General features: G+C 40.8%; 1 protein-coding gene and 1 long non-coding RNA gene across 2 annotated transcripts in view; one reads left to right on the forward strand and one right to left on the reverse strand.

Moving 5' to 3' along the window:
* The window catches only part of CCDC192 (coiled-coil domain containing 192), a 184,406-nt gene that overhangs the window by 114,241 nt on the left and 53,439 nt on the right, over window positions 1-16,726 (reverse strand). The window contains exon 4 of the mRNA XM_073221740.1: window positions 15,215-15,346. Within this exon, the coding sequence (XP_073077841.1) occupies window positions 15,215-15,346 (132 nt within the window). The remainder of the gene's footprint in view (window positions 1-15,214; window positions 15,347-16,726) is intronic.
* The window catches only part of LOC140846178 (uncharacterized), a 146,760-nt gene that overhangs the window by 28,106 nt on the left and 101,928 nt on the right, over window positions 1-16,726 (forward strand). The window lies entirely within an intron of this gene.

The following is a 16,726-nucleotide window of genomic DNA, read 5'->3' on the forward strand; positions in this document are numbered from 1 at the left end:
ACTGGATTTTACGAGATTCTCTCACCAAGGTTGCTGTTAAAGCTCAGCACAGAGCAAGGCACAGGAATGTCTGCTGGGGTTTATGGTCATTTTATTTCTTGCTCTGTTTTATTAGTTAGCAGGTGCTTATATAAAGTTGACTGTGTGGCAAGAATTTTACAAGTATTAACTCATTTAATCTTCATGACAACCCTGTGGGCTAGATTCATTTATTCTCATCAGTTTGAAGTCATGCAAGTTGAGCCAAGTCAAGCAGCCTACCTGCCCAAGGTCACCCATCTAGCAAGCTGGTAGAGCAGGTGTCTAACCCAGACTGTCTTGGCTGTTCAGAAGGTAAAATGTCTTATACAAACAGCTGATGCTCAAGCATTTCCTAAATACATAGCCAACTTACTTAATTTTCTTGGGTGGAGAGGGGTGCGCATGGAGTGTGTGGGTAGTGGAGGGAAGGAAAGCATTTATCCTATCTCTCTCTCTCCTTTTCAGACCTCCTAATTATTGGTATGGGAGCTTGCTTCTCCTCTCACAGATGTTACCACCTAGTAAACCAGTGGTAACTGATGATAGACCAATCGTTGGGGGATTAAACTATCCAAATGTGAATGCATAAGGGAAGTCAATTTCATGCTAATAGCTAAATTTAACAGCTCTGATTTTATCTTACTTAATAATTTTGATGCTTCACATTCAGCAACACAATAAACTACAATATATGCTGTATTTCTATTCAACTACCCAAGCACACATTTCTACATAACTCTTTAATTTAGACAATCCCATAAATTTCAAATAAACGAACCTGGGAACAACCACGTCCTGAGGAGGAATTGCCTCCACTCCCACCAGCAGTGCCCTTGACTCCCATACACGGAGAGGAAACTGACATTGGCTGATGAAGTTTTGAACATTTGGAAAGCCTTTGGTTGAGAGGCCTGGTCTCATTAATAAAAGAACATGAAAATATCTCAGGTAGAAAGAAGATGGAGTCTGGTGCCTTGAGAAGATAAAGAAAGTAAGCCTAAGGGGAAGAAATTGGTTTATCCAGAACAGAGAGGGTGAGGTTTTAGGGGTACTTCAGATGGCAGGGACCATACCCCACTTCTACCCAGGTCCTTTGGGTACTAAGAACTCTTATAGGCAGGTGTGCAGAGGGAGCTTGAACCCTGAGTGCTATACATGGACCAGGAGCTCCTACAAATCTTCTGTTAAGGCTTAGCACCGAACAAAAGAGCCACAGGTCTTGGAATGGGTCCACAGGCACGGGCATGGAGCCTAGGGAGTGGCAGCCACAATTAACTAGAAAAAGGTGCCTCCCAACTTTTGGATAGCAAAATCCCTGGGGTATCTGTGCAAACTCCAGGACAGAGATAGGACCATTCTTCCTACTCAATGACTGAGACAGAATTTTTTGCCAAGAGTAACAAAAGGGATCTGAGTCAGATTTGATGTGATTTTTTAAAAAAGGAATGTGACATTTTTGTCTGTTGGATATCATGGAACAAGGTATGGAGGAATATTGTACATTCTCCTATCTTTTGACTGTCTGGTATTTATTGTATAAATTTTAATCTCAAGCTTTAACATGGTTTGATGATGATTATAATGATAATAATAATAATAAACCAATTTCTAATGCCCTCTACTATGAACTCAAATTGTGAGTACTTATAAATCCAAGATAAGATGGATGGCAAACAGTGATATGGTAGAATGTAATAGCTGCTCATCAAAACCCATGCATTCATCTTCTTCCAGGAGACACAGCTAGACTACCTTTCCCTGCATTCCTTGAAGTTAGTGTGGCCTTGTGATTGATTTCTAGCCAATGGAACCTGAGCAGAAGTAAGGGGCACCTCTTCCAGATACAGTAGTCCCCCCATCCCCCTGCACCCACAGTTTCACTTTCCATGGTTTGAGTTACCCATGGTTAACTGTGGTCAGGAAGCAGATGATCTTCCTTCTGACATATCATCAGAAAGTCAGTAATAGCCTAACTATGTCACAATACCTACATGATTCACCTCACCTCATCTCATGTAAGCATTTTATCATCTTGTACAATCACAAGTGTGAGTACAGTACAATATTTTGAAAGAGATAGACTGCATTCCTATAACTTTTATTACAGCATGTTGTTATAACTTCTGTTTTATTATTATTCACTGCTGTTAATCTCTTACTATGCCTAATTCATTAAACTTTATCATAGATATGTACATATAAGAAAAAACACACCATATATAAGGTTGGCACTATCTGTGCTTTCAGGCAGCCACTGGGGTCTTGGGACATATCCGCTGTGGATAAGAGGGGACCACTGTTCTGACCATTGCAAACCTCCCAGCCACACACCTCCATGGTCTTGTTCGTCTGGCTAACTGGAATAGAGAGGATCCCCAAGTAACCTAGGAACCTAAGTGTTGAAAATGTCAGCAGCTCCATCAGTCTGAGTGACACTGAGTAACAGTGAATGAGCAGAGCCTGCCCAGCAGTAAGAACACTCATAACAGAGCGTTATTTGAATGAGCAAAAATTAAGCTTTCTCTTAAGACACTGAAGTTCTGGGGTCTGTTTGTTACAATAGCTTGTATTTTCCTAACTAACAAAATTAGTGTGGCTGAAACAACTACAAAAACTATCTCCTTCTCACCTGCAATCACCACACAGTCTTGCCCTTTGCAAAGAATATCTTTCAAATTGTAGAAAAGACATGAGAAAATAGTCTAAGTTTAAAATCCAGTGTAAAGTTCATACTTAAGCTATCTATAAATGTGTTTTTGTTTGCTACCGAGCATTCTATTTCATTTGAATTAGTTGCCAATGTTTATAAATGATGACATTACACACAAAAATCTGAATTTTCATCTTCTGAAAAAAAAACTGGATAATCTGGCCAACTTGGGCTTTATTCTCTCTTTTATGTAAGTCATACACCCTTTAGACCACGTGGTTTGTGCTGTCTTCCCATTTCTACATTACTTACGTGGCCTTTGAATGCAGTTGAATTTGCCTGCTGGGTTATCATAAATACCTGGGGATTAAAAAACTATGCAATACCAACTAGACTGTAATTACAACAAGAAATTAACTTTGACTATTTCTATGTTATGCCCTTGGCTGCTTCTGATGGAGATTTCAGAAACAACCATATGAATTCCATTACTGCATTTGCTGATCTCATATTGTTGATGGGTTTTTCCCCCCACTGTATCTCTTGATATTCCCTATATGAAATCCAACATAATATCATCTCAGAATTAACTCATTAGAAAATAATTAGTAACATCCCCTCCCCCCAGTACAATAATAGCTATTTGTCTGATCGTTTTCCCTGTTGTCTTTGTCTGTTAGGAAGATCAAAGCTACATTTCTGCTTCAAGTATACAGTAAGGGAAGTTATGACTTCAACATACATATTCTATTATTTTTCTTTCTATTGCTATTTTATTTCAATATATGTGTTCTCCATTATGGCTATTTGTGTACTTAGAAAATTCAGCTATTTCATACATACATTTCTTATAGGCCACCTCAAATTTTTTGTAAAGTTATAGAGTATAAATAAATAAGTATGGTTAAATTAAACATCACAGTTAATGTTTAATAACAGCATAAAATTATGTCAAAAGAATATAAAAGTTTAATGTTCATAAAACACCAGGCTATATCCATTTGATACATGAGTTTTTTATTTTGTGTCTTCCCTCTTAAAAATAGGATAAATTCATAAAAATTATAAACAAACAACTGCTTGGTATCTTTTCTGGATGAGTTGTTCTAAAGTAGACGGACAAACTTCATTCACTATTGTTTTGTTTTTCTGAATTTACATTAAATAGCAGCTCTCACATAAAGATATATTCCCTCTTTTCCCTTTCCATTCATTCAACAAGGTATTTACTAAACACCTACTTCATGTCAGGAGCTCTGTGTTCATAAAGCCAAATCCCAGAACTTGGAGATTCAACTCACAGAGTAGGAGAAAGGCTAAACGAAAGATCCACAGAATATGCACTAGTGGGAGGGATGGTTTCTGCCTGCAGAGTCAGGAGAGGCCCGTCCCATGGCAGAGCTGTGCCCCAGGTGTTGATAGGTAAGCGGGAGGTGAAGCAGGGGTAAGGACCCACCCCACAAAGGGATGCCTGAACCTAGAAGGATCCTTAGTGGATCCAAAATCCTCAAGTCAGCACCATTGTTGGGTGTCAACTGGCAGGAGGAGCTGTGGGACAATATCAGGAGATGAAACTGTCAGAAGAGAAGTAGTAGGGATCTGGTCAAGATCCTCTTGTAGACAGTGAGCAGCCACCGAGAGATTTCAGTAAGAGACTTGCATAGTTGATTCTGTAGTCCATGGAACAAACTCTAGAACCAGTCTGATTGCTTCCTCATGATTCATTGACTTAATGTGGTACTTAGGCTTCTCAGAAAGAGTTCAGGATAGCTTGAAAAGGTACATATACTCAGATAGAAGTCACTAAAATAAGAACTTGAAAGATGTGGTTAAGGGAGTTTATGTGCGGGGAAGTAAGATGGGGCAAGTGAGAAGGCTGGTTCACATACGCCATATGGGCCCAGACATTCTACATAAACATCTGCTAGAGGTGAGGCACAGAGGACCTAACTCTAGACTTCCTGGCAGTCAAATGAACTGTTTAGAGAAACACAGAATCCATGGAGTAAAAGCAAGCCCAGTGCTCTGTGGCAGTGCTGATACTTCTGGCACAGAAATGTATACTCTCTGATACAGTGATAAATGTTCTCAGTAACAATCTGACAGCAGACACAGTAATAATCTTCATAGGACAGTTTTCTCATAAAATCTTTCCAAACTAAGTCATTAACATCCTGTCAAACCATCCCCATCCAATAAAAGCATTTATGAAACGTAATAAAATGTATTAAATTCTAGGGCAACTTGATACAGTCTAGGAATGTGGCTCTCTGCTGACCTCACTTAATTCAGGAAGGATTTTAGGGTATCTATCTGAAAGGAAAGAATGGACTATGTTTCAGGTAGTCCTCTGTGATCTGCTTCTTTTGATCCAAGCTTTTATTCTGAGCCCCAGGCGACACTTCCGGTTAGGCCTGGAGTGCCGTTAAGCACAGCTCTCTGGCCAAAATGGCCAGCTGGGCTGAGGCTAGAACTAGTGTCCTCTTCTGGAAAATGTGGGTCCTAAATGATACTGAATTGAACATTGATCCTCTTGCTTATTGACTGATTCACTTGTTCGACACACACTTGAGACCCTCCTATGTGGCAGACACCATGAGTTGGATTCAAGCTCTCCTCTCAAGAAGCTTACAATCTAATGGTAGGTGAAGACAAAGAAATAGATAAATTACAAGGAGATAGTTCTACAAAAGGCTCAAAAAGACGTCCTCCAAGGGAAGAAACAAGCTGAGGAAGTACTGACAGTACACAAGGACACAAGATGCTTCTCAGAAGGTAATTTTGAGTCTTTGATTAATTAACTTCCTAGTAGCCCCTAGAAAATGCACCACTAGCTAAAATGAAGTACTTTATGCTGTAAGATTAACTTCAAAGTCACAAAACGTGTGGAACCGTTTTGCTGAAACAACTCCTTTTAGAATAACTTAAATTTTTCGAGCTTAGTGTGTGCTGGGGGCTCTGCTGCCTGCTTCCTAGGCATTACTTCACTTGACAAGCTATGTGCCCCCCAAACACCCTATGAGGCTAAGTAATGTTTTTCATTCCACAATGAAAGGAACAGACTTTTAGAAACCTTTGTCAGTTCATGCAGCTGAGGTAGCAGGGCTGAGTTTCAAGTCAGAATCCTGGCTCTGTGTGACTATCCTTCTCCTTGGCAAGAATTAGGTGGCAGGGCCAGTGGCCTTTTAAAACCCCCTCTTGATGCATATCAACAGCTTATCTTTCTATTCCTTATATGCAAGGGTATGATTCCCACTCACCTTAAAGTGATTCGAATTATTAAGAAGAAAAAGGAGTAAAGATTTGATTTCTATTAAATTCTTTTAGTCACAATGTAGGATAAGTTCTTTGTGAGCATTATTAGCTAGAAGTTTATGTAGATTAATACAGCTCAGAAGCAAAGGGGAAAAATGCTGTGAATTATCCCACATTATTCCCATCTGATTTTTCAACACATCGGTAGATTATAACGATGATCTATACTGGGATGTTTGGGCCTCTAATATCTGTATATTCCTTTGATTAAATGTGTGAGAAGTCCAAGCTTATCAAGCATGAAATGGAAATAAGTGTCTGAAGAAACACATATTGAGCTAATATGTTTACAAAAAAAGGGAAAAGGTCACCCCATGTGTCCATTTAGGTGGCTAAACAAAGATCAGACAAATATAATGGTTCTGTAGTAGCTGGGGTGGCAGGAATTGTCCTTGGGTGATTGCTTAGCTTAAACTTAGTCATCATCTATAGAAAATGCAGAAACAGAACTCAGATATGGTCAGAGTGGGAAAAATGAGCCTTCTAGGTGTCAGGCAGAAACCAGGCTTGTGTGATGTGACCCACCAAGCTTATGCCTTAGGCCCCTGCCCGTCAATCTGCCCTCCTTGGTAGATCCCACTGCTAAGATAAGTGGTTCCCAGAGCAATTATTGTGCCTTGGCTTTTGGAGCAAAAAAATAAAAACAGAAAATGTTTAATGAGATCCTAGTAGAGCTCTGAAGTTTTATTTTGACAGTTGCTTCATCAGTGTGACGAAATTATTTAGCCGCACCTCACTGGGCCGGATCTGTGTAAGGTCTCACAGTCAGAGATCTCTGACCGTAGGTGCTCAGCAACCTGCCAGTGTGAAGGAGAGCTCAGACAGACCCTCTCCCCCGCGAAGCTCCCAGAGAAGTTTGGCAGCAGCACTCGCCAAGGTGATTCGACAGCCTCTGTTACTCTCTGATTTTTACCTTCTCCAGATCAAGCACGCAGGAGATGAGCACGGAACAAACACATGAAAGGTTAAAATGAAGGGCCAAAAAAATCATCCAGTCCAGGTAATCCAACCAAAGAAGGTGTCATGCTGAGAGGTGTTGGCTCTAATATAATCAACTAATGCAATAAAAATATCTGAGATTTTTCCCATATGTAACCATTCAGTACCAACTGATTCTGTTCATAAACAATCATTGAGGAATTTTCCATTTAGATCAACAAGTCTGGCTTTGAAAGAATAGACCACAGGGAAGGAATTTCCCCATTCCTCATTGGCTCCAGTTAGAACTCTCTGAGATCCTACTAGCATTTTCTATCAGGCTGATAAACTGCCATGAGGTCTATGGAGTGCAATTAGGCTAAAAGATCATACAAATTAATGTATCAACACAACTGGCATATGTGTGTGGCATGTATATTCAGCAAAACTTCTCATTTAACAGTGAACTCAGACTTATAAAATAGGGGTCCTAGAGTCAGAATATCTACATTTGAGTCTTTGCCCCACTCCAGCTGTTTGCTGTGAGCAGGCATCTTACTGTCTTTGACTCGTACTTTCTTCACCTGGTAGAAGAGGAATAATATCTGCCTCATGGGACTGTTGTGAAAAATAAATGACATAATGTGGGTGGGAACATTAGGGAACTGTAAATTGTTATATGACTCTAAGGTGTTATGAGTTATGGTCACTTTACCATAGAATTAGTCGTGGCAAGATTCAGGAATGAAGTGATACTTCTAGAGCATATTCACATATGGGATTTAGAGGGCAAGACAGAGGATTATTTCCATTTTGTGCAGCGCTTGAACAATCATGTCCTGTGTGCCCCAGCCCCAGCCTGCTGTGCTCTGAGTCAGACCAGAGATGTGTTTCTGAGGCCGGAGCATGAGGACATATGGGCTGGCCCCCAATAGTACAATGCTGGTCAGGAACTGTAATTCTGATGTGAACAGAGGGTCTAGGCTGAAAGTGGTTTGGATTTTATCACAGAGTGTAGGGCTTCTGGGTCATTAGCCATCATCACATCACCCAGGGGACTTTAAAACTATTTTGCTGGATCCCACTCCTAGAGTTTCTGACCCAGGAGGTAAGGGAGGAAGCCACAAAATCTGCATTTCAGACATGTCCCAGGTGACTCAACTGTTTCTGGTCCAGAGGCCACACTTTAAGAACATCTTGTATAATAAAGGAGTTAGCTTCTCAGCTGTGAACCACCAAATCTGATTCTAACTAACTTAAAGAAAAAGGGTCTTTTCTTCAAGCTAATTAGGATTATTGGATGGTTCTTAAAATGGACAGGAGTCAGACTCAGAAATAGACAGGAGCCAGAGTAGTTTGGTCTGGCAGCGCAAACGCCTTTGCCTTGATGCTTGAGCAGGTAGGACACACCAGTTCCAAGTGGTTTTCTTCTCCAGCTGCACCTAAATTAATATTCAGAGTCCAGTTGGCTTAGCGCACATGCCCACTTCCTAGCTAGCAGCTGATAAGGTAAGACTGTGCATGGTGGGAGAGACACAATTGAAAAGGAAATCAGGTTACTGCTGCCGAAGGTGAGTTAGCTGATGGATGTGTGGGTGGTCCAGAAGAGCAAAGGCAGCAGGGCCCATGCCCTCCGCAGCAGGGAAAGACTAGTGAGCCGAGGGCTGGGAATCCTAGGGGAGAGGAGTCTGCACTTGATCTAAACTTGGGCTCCTGCAGATTTCTAACTTAGAAAGTAAAGTACCAGTTGATAGCTTCCTTAGAGAAGGAAAGAAAGAAGTTAAATCACCTCTTTGGGAAACCCCTGACAAGGGTACCCATGGAGGGCCCTCCCATGCCCTTTGTTTCTGAACTGAGCTTCAGGACCATTGGCTACAGGTCTAAGTGTGTCCTCAGGACTATAAAGTGCGAGCTTCTGATTCCAAAGACACACTCATCTATCCCACAGCTGGAGGCATGCTGTACAGTTCACTGGAAGGCTTGCTTCTTCTGGACATTTTTAACTTCTCAGTTTATCAAGCACAGTGTTTCGAGCATAAAGGACAGTGCAGAGAATAACATAACACTCAAGTGTCTACACCCAGTTACCCAGATTAGAAACAATCCAAACAAATGTTGCAGAACTTTTGGTCAGGCCTTGCTGGTAGCTGAACCGAGAGATGGGCTCGCTGTTGGAAGGGAGGTGTGGGTGTGGAGAGGCAGGAGGCAAACTGCGCTGCCAGGATCATCAGACCATCAATGACCAGTGGATGGACAGGGTGAGAACTTACAGCCCCCAAAGGCTAAAAGCAGGCAAGCAATAGATTCAACAATTTGGAAAGCATCAGTTTTAAAAGGATTTTTTTCCTTAGGATACCTAGTCCTGACTCAAACTGCCTGCACATGAACAATTATCTCTGAGTGATTATTATAAACATTAATTTATTTGTTTAATGCCAAGTAGGTCTCTAAATGGATAAGTAATCATGTGGCAGGGGATGATAAAAGATGCCCAGGGCAGGGATCCCTGTGGGTGGTGCCCATGCGTACATTGGGAGGGGCAGCCTTTTGTAATCTTTTAAAAGTATAAACTGGGACTAGGTCAACTAAAGTTAATGGAATGAAACTTTAATATTCAAAATATCAGCAGTGACAACTCACTCCGAGATGCTTAGGCCCCTGTCGCCTCTCCGTTTCATAGCTGTCAGTTTAATTATAAAATAATGTAATTCAACTATTGGGTTCTAGGCAAGTGTACTCTGAATCAAAGGAAGCAAAACCCTACGTTGTTACTTTTTATGTTAACACCATAGTTTCCTTTAGATGTTCTTCTGACTTCTTCTGAAATAAGGATTTCCCACACCTGTATTTTCTTTCTCTGCTATTTCTTCCTTCTATTTCCATTCTAAGAGATCATCACCTTTTCCCTTCCATGTTGCACCCTAAAGGTATCAATTTCAGATTAAAGTCGTGCCTTATGTAACCGGCATTTTTAAAGAAGAAAATCACATAAAGTAACTTTCCCAGAGATTTAAAGTAGACTCCTATAAATATCAAAGTAACTTCTTTTTTAAAATTCAGCCATTTTGACAATTCATTTCAATGAAATTGGTGCCAGGCATTGAGACAGACATTGAGGGGTGTAAAGAGAAACAGGCTCACTCTCTGTTCTCCAGGAGCTCAGGGTCTTAGGGAAGAGCTAAGCCACATCAGATAATTCTAATGAGGGTCATAGGGTGACAAGTGCCATAGAGAGATGGCTTATGGCTTGATGACAACTTCCCAGAAGGAAAACACTTGCTGGAAAATGGGAAGAATCTGGCAAACACGGCGGTGGGGATGGATATTCCAGGTGGGGAGAAACTGAGCAAAGCCCCAGTGGCAAGAATGAATGGGTGTATTTGGGTGTCACAGATGTGTGATAGGAGGCAAGAAAGGGGATCAGTCCCTCATTCTCAGTGTGATAAATGCCAGGGTCCAGAGGTTGGCCTTTATTCTGGGATAATGGGCAACTATGGTCTTAGATAAGGCTTTCGAACAGGGTGGATGACATGATTGGAGTAAAATTCAATTCTTTTCAGCAAAATGTACCGAGCAGTTGCAGTGTGCCCAGCCCTGTACTTGGTGAAGTGGATACAGAAACACACTCATGATGTGGCTCTCAGTAACCTTCGAGTCTAGTGGGAGACCAATGTACAAACAGATCGTGCCAATTAAAAAGCAGATGGGAGCCCAGAGAAGGTACTCTTGGGGCTAAGGGAGAAGTTGATCGCTGATAAGAGTCTTGCCAGAAAAGTAAGAATTATTTGGATAAGCAAGGGGAGGATGGTCCAGACCAAGAGAACAGAGAGCCAAGTCACAGATGCATCAAGACCCTGGGTGTGTAGAGGAAGACAGCAGCTCCATTTTCCTGTCCCGTTCAGCTCAGTGTGAGGCAGAGAGAGGGCAGTGAGAAAGAGGAGGGAGATGAGGGCAGGGACGATGCTTTGGAAGCCTCCCTCGGGGTGGGGCAGGGAAACCAGGAGGCTACCCAGGTGGTCAGATCCTACAGCAGTGCTGCATTCAGGAGGCACCCCCAGACAGGAATCCCAGGCAGTACGCATGATGCCCACACACACAAGGGGATTTGAGTATGGATGTTGCAACACTTCCTAATCCTCTGCCACTTCCTAACTTAAGCAGCCCCGAACACCCTCAACCCTTCCAGGCACCTATCCCAGAAGGACCCTCACCCCTTCTCCAGGGTTCCATCCCACCCTCTAGATCCCTTAATCCTCATTCTGTTTTTTGGTCACTCTAGTAGATTTCATTCTCCTTGTGAGTATGTGTTGGCTCCATTTGGTTTTCTGCCCTCAGCCCGAATCTTTACACATGGATTTTGTCCTTTCTCTCCTCTGCAAACAGGGCTTGATGGTATGAGAGCAAATGGGCTACATTGTGATTTTGAATGGGGGTGCTAAGGGGAGGCTGTGAACTCAAATATGTTAAGAACTTGGGTCTGTAGACTTAATTAAGATAGGAGATGATCAAAAAAAGCTAGGGATGTGGCAATATAATAGCAGAGGAGGCACGGAAGTGAGATAACTTGGAGAAACAAACTCAAAGCTTGGCAGCTAACTCAATGTGGGCTGGAGACAGAGAAAGCTAGGATTTTAATACTGCTTTGAAGCTTGGATCTAGAACAAACATCAGCAGTGTGATATTATCCACCAAGGCTGAGGACTACAAACAGAGGAGCATATTTAAGAGATGGAAATAGAAGATAGCAAGTTTGACTTGGTATATGCTGAGCCTGGAGTGTCAGCAAGATGTTCAGATCATCTTTAACAAGCACAGCACTTTTAATTTCCTTGCAGTATGCTAGCCATCTCCAAACCTGGGACTCATGGTCAAATACCATCGGAAAACGACATGCTATGACCTCTCCTTAGAGACTGATTATATACTGATAAGTCCTGCAGTTAATAAGCCCACTTAATTTAATTCATTTCTAATGTACCTCCCATTTTCTTTCTTTTCCTTTTTTTCCCCCCTCTTTCTCTCTCTCTGTGTGTGTGTGTGTGTGTGTGTGTGTGTATGTGTATGTTGAGGGGGAGGAGTTCAGAATACCTATTAACATCATTTGGAATGTTTTTCCAAGGAACAGTGTCTTAAGAAATGCTCATTACAGCACTTAATAGTTGTAATCAGGGGATGATTAAGATAAAAAGAATTTGGTGGGGGTAGAGGGGGTTGTTTATTTGCATAAAAGTAAGAGTTGAAGCATTATGAGCTGATGAATCACTCAGAGTGAATAGGGAGAGAAAGGAGACTGGAGGCAGAGCCTTTATGAGCCCATTTCCTATCTCGAGTGGCATGGACAGAATGTAATATGGAGAGGCAGCAAGTGATAGCAAACGTGTGAAAGCAAAAGCATGGGTTTCAAAAATTGACATGTGTGACAAGTGATCTGATCTTTAAGACTCAGTTTTCTTATCTGAACAACAAACAATGCCCACCTTGTTGGGTTGTCCTGAGATTTAACATAGTTAATAAATGAAACACCTACCAAATGGTAGATGCATTATCCACTCTCAATAAGCACTATTATTGCTATTATTTTCCTTTAGATATTCTTGACAAATTGAAGCAAATCTTTGATGATTTCACTGCTATATTAAAACCTGAACGTTGAACAACTACACAAGAGAAGTTCCAGTCATTGTTATCAATACCCTAATATAGGGAAGCAATCCCAGTTCAGACAAGCCTGGGGCAAGACCAGCGTGGTACAGGAATAGAGGCCACAGACGCTACACAATGCAAGAAGACACCACAGGAATTTCCCTAAGGCACTGTGACTGTGTTTTCATTAGATTTCACGCAGAAATGCTGGAAGCTAATAGCAGAACCTTAGTGAATAATCTGCTTTCCTTAAAAAATTCACAGCAAAAAATCTCCTAGGCAAATGGCTGAAAGTATCCATGTGATATGTGGAGATATCCTCTGACAATAGTTGTTATTTGGCACCCCCAGGGGCAGGCTGAAGAAGAGACATCTGCAACACAATACTGAGCTAACAAGGTCTCTGTCTGTCTGACTGTGTCACTGTGCCACAGACGCAGGCCTTAGTCATTGTCACTATTGGTCAGTTGACCACAATTGGTCAAAGAAGATCCTAAATTTAGAGTCTAAAGCTCTATGAACTGCTGAAGTGGATTAGCTTTTCTCTGCCCCAACACAAAATTGAGGCAATTACCAAGATATTACCCAGATCAGCTCATTGCAAACCCAGAAGGGATGGGGACCAGGATTTATTCTTTTGCAGAGTCTTTTCTGTAGGACTTCTAAACTGCAGCCTTTTGGATTTCAGATAAGTCCAAGGACTCTGTTGTTCAAATTGGCCATTTAACGTGGCTGGTCAGTGTTCTTAATCAAGAAGTCATCCTTCGGTTCCCAGACATAGATGGTAGATATCACTAAAAGGGTGGTGAGAAACCTTCAAGGAAATGCTTAAGGCTTCAGGGCTGTGCAGACCCTTGGGACAAGACAGGGACAGGCCACCCACTGATTTATGAGCATGAACACACAGGATATTATGTCAGGAGATGTTCTTTAGCTGCTCCCTGGGTGAAGAAAGGCTGAAGTATAAATGAAATTTACCCTAGATATTCATATGCTCTCTCCCAGGGCAGTATTGCAGGAGAAAGTGGACATTTTTGTATCTGTTTATTGATATGGCAAGTTGCCTAAAAATCACAGGACTGGGGCAGGATGAATATAGATAAAACAACAAGCTCTAAACACAGTTCAAAGATAGGCAGTGTCAGCAGCAGCTGAATCTAGCCTCACCTAGAAGTCCAAACACTCAGGTCCTGCCCTAGGCATACAGGAAACAGAACCCCTGGGCAGTTTTGAGTTATCCAGGAAATTCTTCTGTAGGGTCTTCTCTTCTTCCCCAGAGGTAGGTGGCCCATTCTGCTGTCTTCAGGCTGATTTCAGGCCTAGTTGTATCTGCTATATTTTCACATTCTGTGTGATTTGGGGAGGAGGTTTTTGCCTTGCCTTCCTACACCACAGTCTTTTTCCCCAGCTCCTGGTAATTCTTGATATATTAAAGTTTAAACGGCACTGATCTAGGCCTTTATTTGATGTGTCTGTAATATCCACTTCCATGCGCGCACTAAACTAGCCTGGCTTCCTTGTCTTTCTACCCTCAGCTTCCAGGTCTTTGATCCTGATAGTCCCTGATTAGACCATCTGGTTATACAGAGGACCTCACTTTTGTAATTTTTATCATCAACTTAAATCACAATTCTGTTTACGGAAAGCAACTCTGTAGAGGTAGTAAAAACACTGAGTCTTAGCCTTGTGATTTGGTTTGCAGCAGAAAGACCATAGTTAGAACCACTGAAACATTTCTGTTCATTTCTGGGATAATGGAAATAAATTAAGGGATGAAAAAAGAGGGGAAACTCTTAGATGCTGCTCCTGGGAAGCTTTCACTTCAGCTTGTAATTTCTCGATGCACTGAAAAGGCACCCTTCCTTTTACATATTGAAAGTAAAATCTAAAATTTCCAGATGTAATTATGTACCAGTTCTCAAATCTTATGAATAGCAGCATTATCTCAGTTAGATGTTTTGAAAATTATCATTAAAGAAATCACTGTTCCCATTCCTATCTCTCTTACATTACATGGAAAGGCCCAAAACAACAAAATACACAAAAATGTTAGGAATTAGAAAATAATTGGGAAAAATGTTTGCTTAACATACTGCAAATAATGCAAATGCACCTTGTATCATATGTACATATATGTGGGGCTAAATGCTGTGTATCTACCTTTGCAATATACACATACACATACACACCAAAGGCAGATACAAATACATTTGGGTTGAATAAGAGATAAATTTATATAATAACACATATAGAAGTGACCAGAGATTCAGAGATTAATAACTTATTATAAAGTAATTGATTAAAAGCAATACCAAATTTTCTGGTCCACTTGTTTTACTACACAGAAACTATTCCTTATTAAGTTCAATCTTGGAAACAAAAACATTTGTATAGTCAATACCACTTACAAAATAACTAGAAAATTCAGCTAATATGATTCAAAAGGATACATATCAAGCAAGCTTTTAAAATATTCCTGACAGAGTTAATTTTTATATGTGAATATTCACCAGGGAATACAATTACATTTGGCAAATACAAATATTGGCTTTACCCTCTGACCATAAATATGAACTTTCAACCCAGCCAGAAATTACTACAGAATTGTCACTTCATAAACATTTAGCTAACTTCTAGAATTAAGATTGATTATCTTCTTTACCATACCTGGTCTTTTCCAAGAACCACTTTTTTATCTAGTTCTCTCTTGTCTTCTTTCTGGTTCAGAGCCTCTAGTTTTTCCTCCAGCCAGAAAACTCGTTCAAGCAGTTTTGATTTTTCTCCTTCAGAGGCTGCAAGCTAAAGACATTTTCTTGTAAGGATATTTAAATATAGTGGTTTTCTTTTATTTTTTAAAGCTCCTTCTAAAAGTCCAATGCCTTCCACCAATATCTACTAAATATGAAAATGGCTTCCGGGACATTTCTCAGAGATAACAAATGATCAGTATAGAGAGATAAGGAAATCATTTTGATTTCACTTATTTTTAATAATAAAGATCTTTCTGGGCAAGTTACACATAGTTACAACAAGCAGAGGGCTATCTAGTGCAATAATCTCAACTCTCATCTTCATTATATTTCAAAATTGACTTTATTTTACAGTGGAAACTGACATCGGTGTTGTGGTTTACATATGTGGTTTACTTAACTCTTGGGGGACTACAGCTCTTTAAGAAGAGTATACATTCTGACTCTCTTGAATGTTCAGTATACAAGCTGCTAAAGAAAAATGCATGAATTTCAAGTTAAAGTTTGATTAAAGGCAGGTATGTGCTAAACTGTAACCAAGAAGTGACTATCTTTGTTTTACTCTTTGTAGATCCTTCTTGAGGAAAGAGGTAGTTTGATAGCCCCTAGACCCTTAATGCCTTTGCAGAGCCCAAAGGAAGCTTTTCCTTTCACCCAGGCAGTTTATTATGCTTTTTCTGTACAACTCAGCAATAATCCTGAAAGAGTCCCTGGAAAGGGACACCCAACCTTGTATTCATTCTGATCCCCAGTGTATCCTCTGAGGCATGGATTATTTCTAAGTATCTCTTTTGTATCATTCCAAGTGTTATTGGGAAGCCTACTGTCTTATCCTGAAAAGTAGAGCAAGTTTTTAAAGACAGTTTGTCAACTGGAAAAGCATGAAAAGGTTGGTCTGTCACGGAAACAAGGTGGGCACATCAAATACACTGGCATCCATCTTTCCATCCACACCATCACCCACTTAAGAAATATTTGTGTGGTCGCTGCTCTCCACAGACGGTGTGTTATATGCTGAGGATTACAAAGGTGCAATGGGAGGGCAGGGGGAACACATATGTCAGTGTCATCAACTCTTGGCTATACGTTTGTGCTCTCAGTGACCTGGGAGGCCTGCTGCGCTCCTCGTGGGCACTGATGCATTTAGCTCTTGGCACATGTTGGTTTGGAAATGTAGTCTGTTTTCTGTGAGAACAGTTCTGTTTTATTATATAGCATAGTGGAATGGTAAGTCAGACCCTTAGGTAAAAATCTGTTTTCTACTTACTTTCTATGTGATTAGGGTAAGTTGCTTAGTCTCTCTGGGCTTGATTTTCCTATCTGTAAATGAGAATGGGGATGAAAAGTACAATACTTACCCCCTGGATTTGTTTCAGGATTCTAACATTAAATTAACAGCCTACATCAGAGAAATACTTAAACAACACCT

The sequence above is a fragment of the Manis javanica genome, chromosome 14, assembly GCF_040802235.1.
Source record: "Manis javanica isolate MJ-LG chromosome 14, MJ_LKY, whole genome shotgun sequence".
Taxonomy (NCBI): domain Eukaryota; kingdom Metazoa; phylum Chordata; class Mammalia; order Pholidota; family Manidae; genus Manis; species Manis javanica.